Source organism: Acanthaster planci, linkage group LG08 (assembly GCF_054643075.1).
Source record: "Acanthaster planci isolate LZ-2023a linkage group LG08, COTS_SCS, whole genome shotgun sequence".
NCBI lineage: Eukaryota > Metazoa > Echinodermata > Asteroidea > Valvatida > Acanthasteridae > Acanthaster > Acanthaster planci.
The window spans coordinates 13902765-13921541 of NC_141784.1; the positions used below are offsets into that span (position 1 = coordinate 13902765).

The 18777-nt window shown below is 41.8% G+C and overlaps 2 protein-coding genes across 2 annotated transcripts in view; both read left to right on the forward strand.

The window, feature by feature from the left end:
- The first annotated feature begins 400 nt into the window (after positions 1-400).
- LOC110977331 (homeobox protein HMX3-B-like) lies at positions 401-6383 on the forward strand. The gene is made up of 2 exons (XM_022231336.2): positions 401-1371; positions 4317-6383. The coding sequence occupies exons 1-2, from the start codon at positions 864-866 to the stop codon at positions 4853-4855; spliced, it is 1047 nt and encodes a 348-aa protein (XP_022087028.2). The 5' UTR covers positions 401-863; the 3' UTR covers positions 4856-6383.
- Positions 6384-9881: 3498 nt separating this feature from the next.
- Positions 9882-18777, forward strand: part of ubxn4 (UBX domain protein 4) — a 69145-nt gene continuing 60249 nt past the window's right edge. Inside the window, exon 1 of the mRNA XM_022231394.2 lies at positions 9882-10111. The gene's annotated coding sequence lies outside the window, so the exon portion shown is untranslated. The remainder of the gene's footprint in view (positions 10112-18777) is intronic.

Consider the following 18777-nt stretch of genomic DNA (forward strand, 5'->3'; position numbering starts at 1 on the left):
CAATTTCCCTAAGTAGATTATTGACCAAAAATTACTCAGACGCACCAATAGGCGCAACGCACGGATGAAAAAGACCAACTCTAAGATCATTTTGTCCCATGCATTAATTTACCTTTAATTTATCAGCATAGCGTATATAAGAAAAGTACAATTTCATTTCAATCTAAAAACTGTCTTCCCAAAGCCAACTTCTTGGTGCTGTGGTTCAGTCTATAATCAAATAAAGAAGTCGCAGAGTTATCCAGACTAGCGGTAAGCAGTGTCAATACAGAGTGATGAGTGTGGCGTGGCTTACCGGTGACAATTAGGGAACCGTGGTCCAATCAAAAGCCCCGAAATATCTGACGAACTTCGCCAACCATTGACCTGAAACCTGACGCTGAAGAATTACACGGGCACTTCGGGCTAGCTCCGCCGTCCAGGGTTGAGTTTGGGACCATGTGTGTCAAAAGCCAGACCTGTAGTGTCATGTGTTAGTAATCATGATTAGGTTGTCTAACTACATCCTAGTTTGTTGCGCTGGCCAATCGTGGGAGTCCTTAAATTTTGACCAGAGAGAAATGGATAAGATAGTCCCGCCTAGCCAATCAGGGGAGACATTGCTGGCAAGCTCAGTTTGATTTATGCTGTCCTGAATTTGCACACAGGGAGAGAATGCAGTGATGAAGCCAAAACACTGTGCTAAACAAGACAGTGACTAGTGATGCAGACTTGTATGTCCAAAAACATCAAAGGGGCAAATTTAGCCGGCTAACATGACAATAGCGACAGCACATCGTAGGATGCCAGGCGCTGTTGTGTCGATTGCAGTTTTTTGTGATTAAAGAACGGCTATCAAAATTCAACGGGGAATCTGCCGGAAGATGCAACCATCCAAAGCCGTTATGGCTTTCACAGTGGATTCCTTGATGGCACCAGCCCCTCCGTCTCAATCGACCGTGAGCAGCGCGCCGTCCTACCATCACTACGCCGGCTTTGGGAGCTTCCTGCCCGTACATCCTCATGGAAGCGCAGCGGTCGTCCCAGCTCACGGGAACGGACTTTTACACCACCTCCACACACCACAGCACCACTTGTCGTACCATGGTTCCATAAGAGGCCCTCCTCTTCATCTGATATCCCCTCCTCATACAGCAATTTCAGATACCGAAAATTCTTCCACTCCAAGTACAAAAGCTCCACTTAATGACCAACAATCGGACTTCTACCCACCTAGGACTATGATTGGTCATTTACCTACCGATTATCAGCAACACCTCGACCAAGAACCTGCCTGGCGCAGAGCTCTTAGAGAAAATGCCCATTTTCGAGAAACGAATTCATCGATAATAAGTGACCGGCTAACCCAGGCCGATATGAGCCCACTTTCGGGTGAGTATTCAGTATGGAAACACATGTCAAATTTAATTAAGACATATGAAATTAGGTCTCGTCTGAGTCATTGTGAGTAGTCATAACGTGGTGAATCAACCACTGCACTTACTTGCAGCTTTGTCACGTGCATAGATGGAGCTGCTGTCGAGTCAGTCTGGACCGCTTTCTGTCAGCTGTAGTTGACATTTCAGTGGTTTTGAAAACTAAAATTTAAAAAATTCTAAGAGAGTCTTGTTGATATAAGGCCGGACGACAATGTTACTGTGTCAACTGAAATACAGCGAGTTACAAGTTCATTCACTACCATGACAAAAGCATTGCAAATTCTCAGTGTTATGCGGCATGATACCATGTGTGATATGCACATGCGGTTTTTGTTGATATGACCTCCAAAACAAAGAAAACCTAAGGTAAAGACATATTTACTCATTAATTTCACTGTATAAGGCAAATCAAATTTTTAATTAAGATGACGAAAAAGATCAGGTAAGAAACAGATTGGTATGTAGTTGAGTACATGTATATATCAGAACATGCAAACAACCGTCTTGTAGTGCTGTTGTACATGCACCGCGACAGTTTTCCTTTCTTGTGAGTTAAGTTTAAATCCTTCGTCTTATACCAGATTAAGAATCCTTTTTTTCTATCAAAAGACTTTATTTGAAAAGATAGGCGATGAAGGAGGAATCTTATAATTTCTGATGTTAGCAATCCAGTACACGCTTGAATGTGTTGCAGGATTCCTCATCATGTCCGTCTAACTTCGGAAACACTAACATCTTCCTCTTCTAAGGCTGGAGCAAGGTTGGAGCCATTGTGCCTTGTCTTCTCAATGAATGGTTTCATAAAGTCAGCAGCTTGAAGGGAGTGAAATGATCTGCTTTGTCTGAAATTTTTTAAGGGACAGTTGCACTACGTTGCTTGTCGATTTATGCTGTGTCGCTGAAAAGTGTGAACTACATACGAGACTTGTCGTTAGCGCCATTCATCTGGGAGCACTTGGGTCTAATGCCAGTCTCATGCACCGAGGGGTTAAAAAAAGGCTTTAAACGCGGGCACGCATGTTAGGCCGTTTAATGGTGCTAATGACGCAAGCCGGTCGGGTGATAAATTCGACTGAATTTCATTTTATGGTTTATGATCACGGAAGGTGTTGTAGCGCTGTCTTACATGTGGCACTTTGGATTAACGACATGTCATTAAGGTAAACGCCTGGCTTGGTGACGCCGAGGAGTCTTGATGGGGGCATGCGACGCGCCGGTCCGCGTCCCGCAGACCGCCCGCACCGAATTGAGTTTGACATTTAGCACTCGGAGGCGACGTAAATTATGATTAAGGAAAATTGGCGTAGAGGGATGGGTGGCGGCGGGCATGAAGAGAATATGTGATAGGATTTTCCATTTGAAAGAAGAGTTATTTTACTGTGAAATTTTAGACGAATACTTTGCATACTTGAAACACACACATTACATACAGTATATCAAATAACTAGGTTTTGCATAGAGCGTACCAATGTTTCATCTCGCTCATCTTGCTCCAGTTTCAGAAATGTAATTTGTTTCGTTAAAAATACACACTTCAGCTTTATAAAATGAACGTGGCTCTAAATAAATGTATTTGGTCGCAATTATGGGTTTTAAAACGATTGCCCGTCAACTAAACTATAGCGAGTCGTACCCTCAGCTCTGTGCTTAAATCGTAGGGCACATTATGTCTGAGATGAATCCTGGCAAACCAGCATATGCTTCAGGTATAATCTTCAATACAAGCTGATCTCCACAGGACACATCAGGCATCACTTCCATTTCTATTCAGTTGGTATTTTCTTCCTACACTCCAAAAGCTAAGTACGAAAGAAATACTGGAACTCTCTTTTTGGCCGTCGTTGACTCCTCGTGCAGTTAACATGGTGAACTTGAAAAAAAAAAGTAAAAGGAAAACCGGTCAGTATGATTTATGTAGTCATTTCATTGCTGTCCTCTAGGCTATAATTATACTGCATGTAATAGTCTAGGACAGCAATCTTTGCTTTTATTGTTGAACAGATAATTACAAACAAATTAATTGATCCCAAGTAACAGAAATCAGCTACTATATTTGATAAACTTCGTTGATCATTTCTGTCGTTCGGAAGAAATCTATCAAAATGTGCCTCGGGAAATTGTTCACAATGCCCAAAGAAATTCAGACTTTTTCAACAAAAAACCTAACATATATGTATCCACGGTTTCAGAATCACTGTCATTTTTAGAGAAGTCAAAGGATGGAAATAATTAATGTACAGTTTATATGTAGCACTCTTCTCCTCGGTTTATTAAAATGTTTTATTTACGAAACTGAAAACAAGCAATCGTTCAAGACTCATGTCAGTGCGTAAAGGCAAGATATCAATACAAACTGATTGGCAGTTTACTATATGGTTCCACTCTCGATATCATCCAGTCTGTACAATTTTTGTTAAATTAGGTACGTGATATTGGCACATGTCACTGTGGGTGCTATTGTGGCATCCACCACCGCGGCAAGTCAAAGGGCTGTTGGCTGCGCGCTGGGATCCAGCGCAATGGCGTACGGCCGAACTAACACTTCCTAATGACAATATCAAACAAAACTGCACTCAGTAATTAAGGACCAATCTTAGACACAGTATTTAGAAGAAAATGTCTGTTTACGTTATAAGTGACCTTATATAAACAATTTGTCCACGAGGTGGGGATTCGTTTCAATTGGCATTCCGATTTTCCGACCAAAAAGCCTAAGCAGTATCTCAAAGGGAAGTGAAGTTATTCATGGATCTGAAATTAATATCTGTCCAGTAGTCACAGACGCTGATTCAAAACTCAATCGTATTTTTCACCCCATCAAATTACGCGCACCAGTTGGGACAAGTCATATACATGTGTTAAATGTTGACTTTATCACTGAGTTGATTTGATCTACAGATTCTGACGGTAAAGTGGACGGGGAATGCCGCAGTGAGCACGGCGGGGATTGCACCGAGTCTCCGTTGCAGGAAGACCCGGACGACGACCAGGCTGAGTCTGGTGACGGTGACGGGGACGCTGGCTGCGGTGGCGGGCGGGGTGGCTCCAAGTCCCGCCGGCGCAGGACGGCCTTCACTAGCGACCAGCTCCTGGAACTCGAGAAGGAATTTCACAGCAAGAAATACTTGACTCTGAGCGAGAGGTCGCAAATTGCAAGGTCCCTACACCTGAGCGAGGTGCAGGTCAAGATATGGTTTCAGAACCGGAGGGCCAAATGGAAGCGCCTGAAGGCGGGGATTACGAGTGGACGTAACGGGGTTAATCCTAATCCAAAACTGGTGGTGCCTATCCCCGTACATGTCAACCGGTTCGCCATCCGATCTCAGCAGCAGTGCCGGCCCCGCTTGCCAGAACCCAATGACCCTGTACCACAGATAGGTTTACACCGAGACGTCAACAGTGTGGGAGAATTATACGGCAAGACAGCCACTGTATAGTGGTACCGGCAAATCTAACGCTCATCTTTTCGCACCGACTGGTCAAATTGATCACAGCAACTGCAAATTGACGAAGTGATGTAGGACTGTGCAAATGGTCATGTCACATTGTGTACCCGTCATTACCTGACAAAATTCGGAGCACTTGTACATTTCTAGTTGAGCCATGTACACAACATACAGGACACGTTGAATCGGCAGCACGTCGTCACCATGAACTTAAGACACTTCACCTGTCGCGATTAAAAAGGTATACCGCATCGATTTCTTTTGCTGCAGATAAGATTGAAACTGTTGACTCTAGTCATTTGCATCCTCTGTATGTAAAATGTTGGAAGAAGGACGCAAATAACCCACCGTAATTTAATATACCGTACTGTTCTCGTGATCTCATAGTCAGTGTGTACTATCTTTGTGCTGTGTTTCTTGGCGACAAAGTGTGACAGTTTTCCTTTCAGTTGAGGAAAATTGAATCAGAAAAGTATTTGAAATGCAATATCTCTTTTCAGTTAAGGGCGAAATGGTATCCCAGCTTGAGGGAAAATTATCTGGAATGCCACCCAAATTTGAGGGCTGAACTGGACTTGAAACTAAAAGGACATTTTTTTTTATCGAAACTGTTGTAAGCCATAACCTCGCAGTCTGTGCCATGCTGTCAAATTCCGTCTTTTTTCGACGCCTCATTTGTACTGCCGTTAAGTTTAAATGACGGATTTGATCCGAACTAGTTCAATTTGATACTCTGCAATCCCACGTCCTGGCATTTTCACGAGGTTCTTGGAGAAAAACAAGTATTTGTCATTCAGAAGTTGTGCATCAATGAGAAATCCTTTGATCATTGTAACTCGTTCCTTCGTGAGATTCTGGTGAGGAAATGTCAAAATGCATCTAATTCTCAGTCAGCAAGTTGCTCCGAAAGTTTAATTTACAGCCGTATTTATTATGTAAAGTGGACTTAGATATTGAGGCAAATAGTACTCTCAGAACGAAAATTCAGGCCGATCATTTCTTTTCAGTTATGAACTTCCACCGTCTTGACCGGTATTTTGGATGGACCAACCCGTCTCAATCGATAAATGTGTTACTTAATCTAGTTGTTAGCTTCTATAGGTTCCTGTGCTCAGGCATCAATTCCGTAGCGATTTTCGGTACGCATTTGCTCTCCAGAAAGAGTGCTTCACATGTCGCATAACTGTGTTGTCTTTCAGAGCTTCATTTCTTGAACTGTTTGTTAAAGCTGTACCGAAATGCAAGTGTGTCGAAGGGACGGTCTTACAACAGTATTCAGTAATTATTGTGCTAACGCGTATGAAAACAGTGGGTGTGATTTGGTCCAAATTTAATGTCACATTAAACATACAAATGGCCTTTGTAAATTTATTTCGTTTTGTCACGGTTTAGTTCATGCGTTGAGAGATATTCAACTGGCATGGGGAGGGAATTATTCCTTGTCTCTGTTTCATTAGCAACGGAGAGTAATCTGACATGAATAAAATGGAGTTTTTCTCAGCAGCCACGCCCCTACTAATACACTAGTTTCAGTGAGCAGTACATTTTGTATTGAAAATATTCGTCGCAAGTACGATGTTATTGTCAACAGGTTTATTTTACGAGCATTGACTGGGATATCCTGAAAAGTCGTTCACTGGATTACTTTTGCGCCTGATTTTGCGTCATGAAATGTAGCTTGAATTTGGGTCACTTTTTTGGGACGAAGCACAAAGTTGGAGACTTGAAGTAAAGCTATTTCCCTTGTAATTATGATCAACAAATTACTCACAATTATGACAGTGATACGACATGAAATTCGCACAAATTTGATACCCCTAAGTCACAAAAGGACTGCGTGATTCACACTCTGTAAAAAGCGGAATCTTGTGACAGAAACTGTGGGTTGATGGTTTTTATGTTTCGGTTGACCTTCCACGGACTTAGACCTTTAATCCACCCGAACACCGCCAGTTTTCCCCCAGGCGCACTGTAGCTGATCTCTTGACTACGGAGGCAACAAAAAGCTACGTTTAGGAAACTTCACGATTGTCAAGAAATGAGGTAATTTTGACAACAAAAGCCATCCGGCAATAAAAGTTTCCTGTGCTATTTAGAAAACAGTGAAAGGAAATGAACGATTTATCAACGACAAAGTGTGGATCATACCGACCCAAAGATAAAGTTTGGAGAAAGTGGGGGGGAAGAACAATGGTAGAGCACGTGACTGTGAGTTCGTGTCACTCGGTTGAAATCAAATATCAGCGAGATGTTTCACTGATAAACTCGTGAGGCACTTATTAGTAATTTTCATTCCTGCTTGAATGCAACTTTCTACTCTAAATTGCGTTCGAATTATACGCGACGTGCTTAGAATAAGGAGGTTATGGCTTGAAATAGGCTTCATGTAAATGCAACATTGTCAGTTCCATTGTATTTTGAATACAGTGAACTTCAAAGAGTATTTTAATAGATATGAACATTTGCACACTGATAGTAGGTACGTGCAAGTATAGAATTCCTTTGTATGCCATCGTGAACTTTTCAACGTTCTATCGACTAACTGCAAGGGAGATACCTGTATTTCCTGCTTCACAATCAACATATCAAACGACAAGGCTAATCCAGTGTCGAACTGACACGATCGTTTACCATCACTCCCGATATAGAGAGGATTGGACACCGTAATAACCCCAATCCATTGATCCAAGACAACTCATCATGGACCTTAGAATTGGTTATCCCTTTGCAGGGCCATGAAAGCCGGCATCTTTAAACGAATATTGATCAGCAGCGCACGTCTATACACAACTTTTGTACATGCTGATTTTTTCTTTAATCGTTGGTCCGAGGATAGGAGCTTTCCAGAAAAGGAGGCCTGGCATGAACACTACGTGAGTCTGAACCCATTGTACTCCCAGAAAAGTGTTTGCGTGCTGATAAAAAGGCCTGAAAAGAACTATTGTACTGGTCTGCAATGGATACCGACACAGATACGGCAGTGGTGATCGGTGGAGAGCAAGTGCTACATAAGCGGCAGCAGGCCGGTTGCAACGCGCTGGCCCGCAAGCCGTGAATTAGATCCGGGGTTATAAAAGGAACGGGGGGCCTTCATGTGCCTAGGGTGTTACACTCCGTCTGGTCCCGTTGCTGTCCCGCTTGTACAGTTAAACCACAGAGCAAACTGCATCTAAGGCCATTATCTCTACTTAAAGTTCTAGAAAAGCCTGCTTAAGAGAAAAATGAAGTGATGGTTGATTGCTTGTTATAATGAAAAATTCCTGGAAAACTACATCAAATGAAAAAAACGAACAAAAACCGACATGATTTGGTAAGGTTTTTATCAACTTGAAAGATTCATGTTGGTGAAGTGCAATTTTCCCCACTTTTGCGCTTGTATTCATATTTGAAAACTCCTGTTGTCGTAAATGGAGAGAAGCCCTCATCTTGCAGGTTTGCATTTAGATTTTCATTGGAATTTTCAGATCACATCATATGAGCTCACGACATGGCATATTCTTTTCCCCTCATAATATCTTCACTCCATTTGCCTCCCTTGCCGTCGATGTAATCTTGTCACGTGCGGTTTCAGCCACGTGGACCCGTAAGCTGGCCGCAGAACCCAGCGCAGCGGCACAGCGAGAGCGTCACAGAGGGCAGTTACCACGCTTGTCGCCGGAGTGATATCTGCACGACCCATTACATTATTAACAACCTCCGACCGAATCTCCAGGGTCTCGGTGTGGATTGGGGAACAACCGCGGGAGAGGTCCCGGGAGAAGGGACCCTTACGTCGCTGATTACTCACCAACACTCCTGCGTCGTCTTGCCCAAGATGAGCCATGAATTTTCCCCGATTCCAGCTCAAAGGCTTTGCATTTTTTAGAGGAAGGAGTATTCTAATATCGTGTGTGGGCTCGGAATAATCTGGGTCAGTAGATTGTTAGTAGGAATGAAACCTTTTTAAATAACCAAAGGTACTTCATCTTAGCCCGAATCGCAAAATGACCGAATGCGATCTTGTGCGCTGATACATATTACTGTTGTTTGTTACTGATATGCAGATTCAACCTACCTTTGAAAAAGAAAGCTTTCAAGATGTTAATATTATCACCAGCGACCGTTGCTTCAATCATGACTCGATCATTCCGTAGACATCAGTCCTTGATGAATTTCGTTGCATCATACATGATCAAGCTGTTACACATAGGCTTATACTGTCCATGACCAAACTCATCAATTATAACATTCGTCAACCAAACTCATTCTCGGGACGCCGTGAATTATTGACAGTAATGAAACTGTAATGAATGGAGTCTGAGCATTCACTAAAAGAACAATTAATGCCGAGTGGAGCCACCAGAATATTAAGATCGGTAGCGCGCATGAAACATCTTCGAATCCCCAACTCGCCCCATGATTGTAATATCAAAACATCAATACGAACGCTTGTTCGTATAGTTTATACTGGTTACTGGTTCTAGTGTTTTTCTTATTGGGTAAATTTGGTAGGTACAGACTTGCCTTTATCATAATCTCTATTTAAACTAAGAGGCAAGGAATTTTTCTGGAAAACACTTCTGGGAGAATTGTTCGTTTCATTACGAAACTTAGGAAAACTGCCCAATTGCACGGAGCATTTCAACTTTTTAATACAAGGTCTGTGGTTGACTGCTGTAATAATGTGTTGCTCTGCTGCTCTTGCATGGTCGTGCAATGTTTCGAGTTCTAGAAAATGGGTCAAAGAGTGATTGTAAATGCACGTAATAAGAAGTTATATGGTATATTAAGCATAATAATCGACTTTTCTTAAAGATTCATGAAATGAATTATTTGATTTTGAATCTTTTATTTTTCAGCTTTTAGATGTTCCTGTTAAAATTGTTAAGCGTTATTTACAATCATGCTTATAATGATGCAATGAGAAGGAAACATTGCTGTAGAGGGAATACCACATACACATGCGATCCTGTGAGCGCTCGAACGCGTCAGATTTGAAATTGTAATTAATTTGGACGCGGGCAATTTTCAAATTACACTTTCCAAAGTGACACCGCGCGCAAAGGTGTAAACGACAAGACATTGGGTATGCTTCCTGCGGTCGGCTACAAATTAGACTTACATCTTCTGTCTGATACCTTCTCATTATTTGGGGCTATGTGTTACACAAGAGCGTGTCTTTCCCGTCGATGTAATTTCTGGATGTCGGGTATGGATGACATATCGTTGACCGTGTTCGTCGACAACCTCGTTCACCCCCAGGCGCCAGTAAGTAGACCAGTACTCTTTAGCATAGGGTTATGTCCTTTTCTAGTAATTTCTGTCAAATAAGCGACATCTTTTTTGTTCTTTTCTAGGATTATTCATGGAATGGCAGTCGTTGAAACGGTATACTTCCATGAGTCACATGCGTGAATTTCCCACTTTTTCGCCATTTAAAGTTATTTTTCAATTGGGACTGAATACCCAAATGATGACCCGAAGGACGGGCAAAATAAAATGAACAACGTTTTGATCATTTTTTTGTTGGTTTTAGCTTCATTTGACTGTCATTGTTAGCTTTATGACAGCCAATCATGAGCTTTTATATTTGACTTGGAGATTGGTCAGATTATTTCCAGTTTTTAACTTTTCTGACAAAATTCTGGACAATGTCGGAAAGCTGAGAAAGGCCATGCGTGTTGCCTTTAATTTATTACAGAGAGCCTTACTATGCTTTGACTCACAATCGGCGAAACTAATAAATTCACTAATTAAATTGTATGCCGTTGAAAATTAGACCAGATCATCAAAGCATTATGGCCAGTAAAAATGAGAATAAATAAGATTGAAATTCTCAATAGTGCGAGCATGCATCGTTTAATCTACCTCAGGGTGTCAGTGTTATCCTAAAAAAAAATTAAAAATTCATCGTCATGTGAAATCCAGCTGATCACACAAGACTGAAAATAGTTATTTTATCCTCCCCCCCGAAAAAACAAGTGACAAAGGAGTGTGTGCTGATTGGAATATAGATCCCTTTGTACCCCCAAAATCTGCGATTCATCATAATCAGTTGCTAAACATTCGTCAATTCCTTGGGATTGCACAATAAACGTTTTAGTTGAGTATTATTCGTTTAACGGCTGTAACTCTGTCTGCCATAATCTTGACCAGGACCAGTACTTTCTCGACACCTAGGCCTACATCAGTTTGTGAGGAATTTGCAAACTTGTCACAGTGGACTAAATATCACTGCGAATGCTTAATCGTGACACTAATTTCACTTTGCATTCGCATGAAACATCGACCCACTAAGAATGAGGACTTGAGGACAAATTAATTTCCTATACTGAAATTTAATGGTCTTACTCACTCGTCTTGGACAAATACTAAAATGTTCGCAAAAGAGGAGAAGCGTGTGGGTGAAGAGTATAGGCTCACTAACTTTGAAAATCAAAACCAAAGTACTATTTCGATACTAATCATAACTGCACCACCCCACAGTCTGCTATTGAGACTAAGGGCGGATGGTCGAAACATGATGGAGCTAAGAGTCAGACTGGAAGTTGTCAACAAGTTAGCCAAGTATTTTGAGCGCGTGTCTGTAGACAGGGATTCCTGGAGACGTGAGCGCATCTTGCATTCCGCACGCACTTTTCGTCCGACAAACCATAATTTACTGCCGCACTTTCAGGCCATCTGCCTATAAATCGCCCTCAGTCAACCACCCAGTCTTTGTAGACCCCCCCCCGTCTTTCCAACTATTTATGGCTGATGACATATTTCATGAATCTTGAGGCGAGGACATCTCCTCCTTGCGTACGCTCATGACATGCTGATACTGAGACGTACGGTAACCTTGGCTGGACTGCAGATGGCATGTGTGGAGTACGGGTCGTGTAGTCGACCTGTGGAATCAAATAATGATTTATCTTTATAGGAGTTACGGCCGTCGTAATAGCGTTGATGATAGAATAGTTTGTACCTTAAAGTGTGACAACTTTCTGCCGTCGTCTGACAAGTCAATTCAGCTTGATTGCACCATATCAAATATTTGTACGGGTGTCTCAAGGTAAAGCGTTTGTCGTAATGGTCACGGGATTGACACCGCGCTATGGATGCTTGAAAATGAAATTGAGGCAAAAAATGAAGACAAAACAGATGGAACTCCAGCTCAGAAAATCAGGTTTACGTGTTTCTGAAATCTCTGTTTAGAGTTTTTGAAATTACAACTTCTCGCAACTTCTGTAGGCTTATAGGGTATTTTGAATAGTTAAAGCTGCGTGCAAACCCTATTCAACTATCCGAAATATTAGCGGGGTCCAGTGGGTTTTTTTTGGTACACGGTGTGAAGAATATATTGCATTGGCTCTAATATTTATGAAAAATTGAACGGACAGAAAAATTACAATTAGACAACGGATCTATCATCAGCCATGGGGATCCAAGTGATCGTGCTCAGAATTTGAATAGCTTTTCAAAACAAGTTCAAAGAGTCACGTCGATCTCACTTGTACGAAAAAACAAAAATAGTCCCGAATGGTTTGCTGCCTACCATCAAGACAAAACGCAAGGTTGATTTTGTTTGGGAATCGGTTTACTCAATTTGCGTGGACAAAAGTGGTAAAAGTTTGACAAGACTTTCGAGTGAATGCTTTTGTGGCTTGGTAGCTGGGAGCTTGGAGTTTCCAACAGGCTGTTCATGGTCCAGCGGAGATCTTTATCAGGTGGGGCCATTCATACCCGGTCGTTGGCCCGGTGAGTGCCCCCTCTCATACCGACACCAAGTTAAGTAAGGATGACAGGTCGGGCGGACTGGCGTTTACGCATTGCGCTTCTGGCTTCTTCAAGGGCAGCCGCGCCGACTTGTCCCGCTGCCGAAATCGTTATGGCGCTGTAACACGGTCCATGAGTGAACATAATGTGCAGGAAATGGCGCCTTGCTTTAACTGTCGTCTGCAATTACAGAAATGTAATTGACTTATTGGGAAATGATGCTGTTCGATCATTTAACCTCCGTGAACGAGCCTATCACAACAGCCTTATGTTTGTTTAACCAGCTATGCCACAGGCCCGATAACCAACCAAGGACCGCGTTACATTGTGTTATCTCCTTTATCTTATGATGCACTTGATTGGATTGGATGAGGGAAACGATAATGGGACATTTCAGGCCCTTTCACCAGAAGATAATGATATGACTGCAGCAAAATGATTCGCAGTTTTCAAAAAGAGAGGGTGCCTGCCAGTCATCGTCATATTTAGGGATAAGAGGTAGAAATATATCGGAGAGAATGTCACAGACTGAGAACGAAACCATTTTCTTAAGTACTTTAGACTTACTAGATCTTACCATGCCTATCGTATGTCCTGAGGTGAAATGGCCGCCGAATTTCTTACGAAGGCAGCCTTACCAAGGCAAACTACAAAATGTATGCACTGGAGGAACTAAATTCAATTTTTTATTGAATTCTACTATTGGAATCTGTCGTAGTGTTTTTTAGAAGTGGGCAAATAAAATGACCAGTTATCAGTGGCTTAAGTAGGCAAACTTTCCGAGGGCACCCAGGGTGTATACATAATGCAAGGGGGCACTGAAACCAAATAAACAGTAGCTTGTGCGCGGGTCAGGAAGCGACATTTTTCAAAATTTCAAAAGCTGGAATCTGGAGGCATGGACTGCCGCTTCCCCCCGCCCGTCGTAACGCCTCGTCCTTCTTCCAGTTTGCCCGACTCTGCGCTGAACGAACATTTCTTAAGCCCACAAATTGGTAGTGTGCACGTCCTTTCTGGTGGTAAGATAATTTTTGAGCCTGAATTTTAATTGCAAAAATGGGTTTCAACGCTTGACGCAAAGGTGAAACCTATCCCTAATGATAAGAGTGGCTGGTAAAATTAATCTGCTTACGCTTAAGTTTAAGATCGTCTAAAGTTGAATGCCGTGTTTCATACTACCCTATATAAATAGTTTGAAAACATCTCATTTGAAGATCACTAAACATGAACAAATTATACCCATTCACACCGCATAACTGTCCCCAGGCTTAAATAAAAAAATTTCAACGCTTTGAGTCGAGGTAGTATTCCAAAAAATATCACAAAGCAGCATAACGTATACGTGGCGGCACTTGTATGGGATCGGGAGAAGGCACCACTTATTATGAGATGTCAGGGTCATATAGTCTTTTGCTTATCGGTGTTTCTTACTGGTAGTCATTTCGTTAATCGAATTCCCTTTTTAAGGGGACAAAATTTTGAACTGCTCGTTCAACAGTCGTCATTTAATTAGGCCAAATTGAAATGGTCAAAACGACCTTTCAATATTGACTCTGAGGATGAGAAACGAATTAAGAGAAAAAGAAAAGCACTAATTAAACGGCATGACGAAGACACTGGAAGACCGCTACAAGGGCTGGTTAGCTCCAAGAGGATGGGGGTGGGGGCTAAAAGTACGAAAAGAATTCTTTTAGACACTCAGGTGAAGTCAGACATAAGTTGAAACTTTGGTGGGTTGCATTTATCTTATGTACCTTATTATTTTTCACCCTTTTCAGTGGATTCTTGAAAAGGGCAATAGACCTATGGTGAATCTATTTTCGAGTTTAGATCGCCCCTCGGTGATCAATGCACAATTTGTCATCAATATAAACTTGTAATCAAAGGTGGAAGACATCATTTTGTTCTTCCCATCCATGGACACTCATTAGCATTGCTGATAATTACAGTCATCAAAATGCAAGCCCTAAACAAGAGACGGCATTAATTGTGACGGCTGAGTATCGCTCTATTTACATTTACCAAACTTAACTTTAATCATCCCATACGGAAAGTGCATGTGCCCTTGATGGACTTGTCTACCACTGTCCGACTAGCAGATGGCGGGATTTTTGTAGATAATTATGGTAACCTAGAATAGCAAATATGTTGGAGTGAACCACTATCTGATGCTGTTACGGTCTATTCGGTTTCATCACGCTCTCCAAGGTCAGAGGCTTAATACCGGTACTTACGGACTCGCGACTCCACAAAAATAGTGAATCTTTATGAAAAAATCATGGCCCGGTCTGATGCAGGCTTTGATGATATATGCCCAGCATTTATACTTGGCCTAATCATCCCCACTTCCCTCCCACGGGGACTGGGACGCAGGGGGATCGCTTCCAATGAGACCCTTGTTACTGTAAACCTAAATTATTCAGCCGCCATCCTTTGACTCAGGAAGCCGGTCTGCTTTCAGCGGCTGGTGCTCATGGCCACATCGCGCGTTGGAGCTACACCTGCCCTGTGCAGCACTCACGACGAGCACGTATCCCTCTCACCTTTGCTTGGCGGGAGGAAAGGCGCGATAGTCAGTAAGAGAGTCGGGGGTTGCGCGTAGACCCATTCCTATCTCCCCCTTGTATTACACGCACGAAGCGAGCCTGTAAAACACTTTTACACACCGAAATAGGGACACTGAGCAGAGGCGAATCAAAGACAGGATTGGCAGCGTGAAGGCAAGAATGACAATGGTTATAAGATTAAATATCAAATAAAGATAAAATTGGGCAATAGCCAAGGGTGGATCCGGGGGCTTTTGATCCCTAAAAGGAGCTAAATTTGTCTTTGAAAAATAACGAGAGAAAGGCTATTTTGGGGCTTATTTCATTTCCCATCCTCCTAAAAGTGTGTAAAAAAACAGTACAACAACAACAATACCCATATATCCAAGAATACCAACAATACCCTATAATTACAACCCCACAGGAGGCCATAAAAAGTTACATGAAAAAAAATCCAACCCCCCCCCAAAAAAACTAGTTTGGCCCCTTCGAAAAATTTCCGTTCTTAGCAATATCTCGAAAAGCCAGGTTAAAACAAACTTTTTCTATACGCTCTGAACGCAAAAAGATGATTTTACTCACTGATCATGGCCTAACAAATATTTGGTCTTTTTGGCGATAGTTTCATGCCGCAAAATCGAACCAAAAGTAGAGAAGAGCTAAGCTTCCAGGAGAACGATATTATTCAGTGTCGTGATGAACGCACAAAACAAACCATGCCATTGAGATGGTCGCTTGGAAACTCACACCTCCTTCTAAAAACGGGAAGAATGTATCTTTTGACTACGAAGCAAGGCAGGTGGCTTTTCCAACTCATAACGGGAAGCATGAACCTTTATCAACTTTAGTAAATAAAACACCTTTAAGCTAACCTTAGGATTTGCCAGATGGTTAATCGTTGTTTCAAAAATCCTGAAATCCAGAAGATCCTGATGACAAAATCCTGAAATCATGAAAAATCCTTACAAATCTCACCCTGGAATGAGAACAGTTATTTGATCATATCAATGTACTGTCACATTTTCCAGCCACTTCTCCATTAACGAAAAGACGCTGGGTTCCCCCCCTTTACATTTTTTCCCGCTTAAAATGCATAGTGCACTCACCCGTTTCTATATTTACTGTTTTTGTTTTATTTCTTTTATTAGTTCCCCTTTTGAATAGATGTACCCAATTTTCATTAGGTGTGTCACTGAAACAAATTAAGCGGACTGAAAAGTCGCTGGTCCGTAAATTAAGGGTTGGTTCCCAATTAACAACACAGTAATAAGAACAAATCAATTTAGGCGAATGGTATTACCAAGATGACGTGCAGCCACCATGTCCAATGTACCCGTATTTTTGATGAGTTCGGCGCCGGGCCGACTGCCACCAAACATGCCATAAACTTTCTAAGAGTCCCTCTGGCAGATGTCTGGAAAGCTCATTCGAGTCTTTTAGGGAATATTGGGAAAGCTTCTTTCCTCGGGAGATCTTGAATTTTTAGTGCCGGCATGATGGGAGCTATTTATGAATATTATCCTGAGTTTGATGAATACTGGACATTGAAGCTGATAATTTACGAGTCTGCCTTTGTCTTGAAATTGAGACAGCACAAGGAGATCTTCATTACGCCAGTGAGCACTAAAATTCACTTACATTACTTTCAGACTTTCAAACAATTGTAAATGCCAACTTCCATGGAAAAAGAAAGAATCAGTATAAAATAAATGAAAATATTCGTGTTTTGTACCCTTTTCAACCAAAAATATTGTAATTGATTTTTCTATAGCTTTGTTCTTGCTCCGATAGCATCCAAGGGCCATTGAATTAGTTGTGTTGACTATACCCAAGCCATCTGCACACGCCGTGAAAGCTGTGATCCGCAACCCATTGAGTCAGCACAGAATGAAGAAAATAAAGAAAAGAGGGAACTGGTCCACGAGTAGACTGGATTACCGCAACAATATCAATGGCATCGGAGCCCGCAGTACTGTCCCCAAAAAGCTCGCGGGCCGTGTATTTTCTCGTCGCCCAGCTTTTGAAAAGACCCCCTAAATCCCGGCGATTTGTGTAGCGTTTTACGAAATTGGCAGGACAGAATCCCCGCAGGGATGGGATCCTAAAACTTGTTAGTCGCCAACAAAGCCGAACGGGGAGATGTAGATTTGGGTGAACAGCATGAACAGGTGTTGAGGACTCGGACGCGTGTGGTTGGGGGGTATAGTTCCTGAAAGCTGGCGATTTTCATCATTTTCCACGTCTCAAGTGATTTATGCGTATTATGGCGTACGTTTGCAAGTTAAATGGATATTCGGACCAAAGTGGCTTCTTGAATCGATGTAATATTATTATGATATTTTCACCTTCTTCATGATCGAAAACTTTCGCTAGTTCCACAGTACTGTAACATTGCCGTCGTAAAGCCACTGCAGAGCATAGTGGTTGATTTGATATTTTTGCTTTGAAAAAGCCCATGCATGATATGAATTTTACAGGGAACACATTTTCTGGAACTTTCCACTCCTCGTAAATGTACAGTGATTACTTGATATCCCATTTTCTTCGTCTCCGGTAAGTAGGACTTCTTTAAAACATGTCAAATTTTCTACTTTTTTGGACAAATGAGGGCGCTGTTGCTGTGATGTTATTTCAGGAAGACTGTGTTCATTTAAGGGCTTTTTCCGGTTCAGATTGTGAACCCTAGAAGGCTCATTGAAAATGTCGGTGGGGAGATTTGGCTCACTGGCCTACAGTCACTTTCTGTATCACCAAAGTACAAAAGCTGAAGACAATAAGAAATCCTAAATTCTAGAATACTTTAGTACCCTAACACTGATGCGTCTTTTGACACACGCACTTTTGCTCATAGAATTTGCAAAGTCGCGTCACAATAAAAAAAAGGCGCTAAGACTAATGCGCCTGTAAATGAAGAAATGACGGCAAGATCAAATGGCACACAAAAATGCACTTACAAGGATCGGATTAAAACAACACATTGCATGTGCCTTTGGGAATAAATTGAAATTTAATCTTGCATGTTATAAAAAAAGAAGAAGAAAGAAGCCTTTTCCAGTAACAACCACAAGCCCCGAACGTGAATTGTTTTGGTATGTAAAGTAACAAAATCACAGAACCGATTAAAAGCTTCTTTGGTTTAATGACAATTTTCTTTCCTATGTTTGAAAACTGATGTGCAATTTATAATTCTGTAGCTTCAGTTAACGTCTTTGTGGAAGCAGGAATAAATACGCCACATTCCTTTAGCGTTCTACACTCTGATGACATGTTATTCTTTTGGGTTCCAGAGGCAAACATCGACTTAAAACTGAACTTTTTGGTCAAAAACTACAAGACGCGCGCATTTCAAATACTAGCCTGGTGTACAAGACAAAGCAAGTTTACAGAACTGGAGCAGATAACAAGAGAGTTGCAGTTAGGCCTACATGGAAACGAATGATCTTATAAAGTCATGAACTATCTTTAGTGCCTGGGCCCAAAATGTGTCCATCTCCGCTGGAGTATTACGAACCCGTTTGCTCTGTCTAAGCCAACGTAACGCTCGACTAAGCGGGGAGTCTGGTATGATTTTCATCCGAAGGTATGTCTGTGCTTCATGACACAGTTTGGTGAGTGGTGAGTCCAAGCATG

What these genes read in the sequence shown, in the direction of transcription:
- LOC110977331 (XM_022231336.2), top strand. Translation starts at nt 864, where the DNA reads ATGCAACCATCCAAAGCCGTTATGGCTTTCACAGTGGATTCCTTGATG. An exon ending in CGATATGAGCCCACTTTCGG is followed by an intron (nt 1,372 to 4,316) that starts GTGAGTATTCAG and finishes TTTGATCTACAG; the next exon opens with ATTCTGACGGTAAAGTGGAC.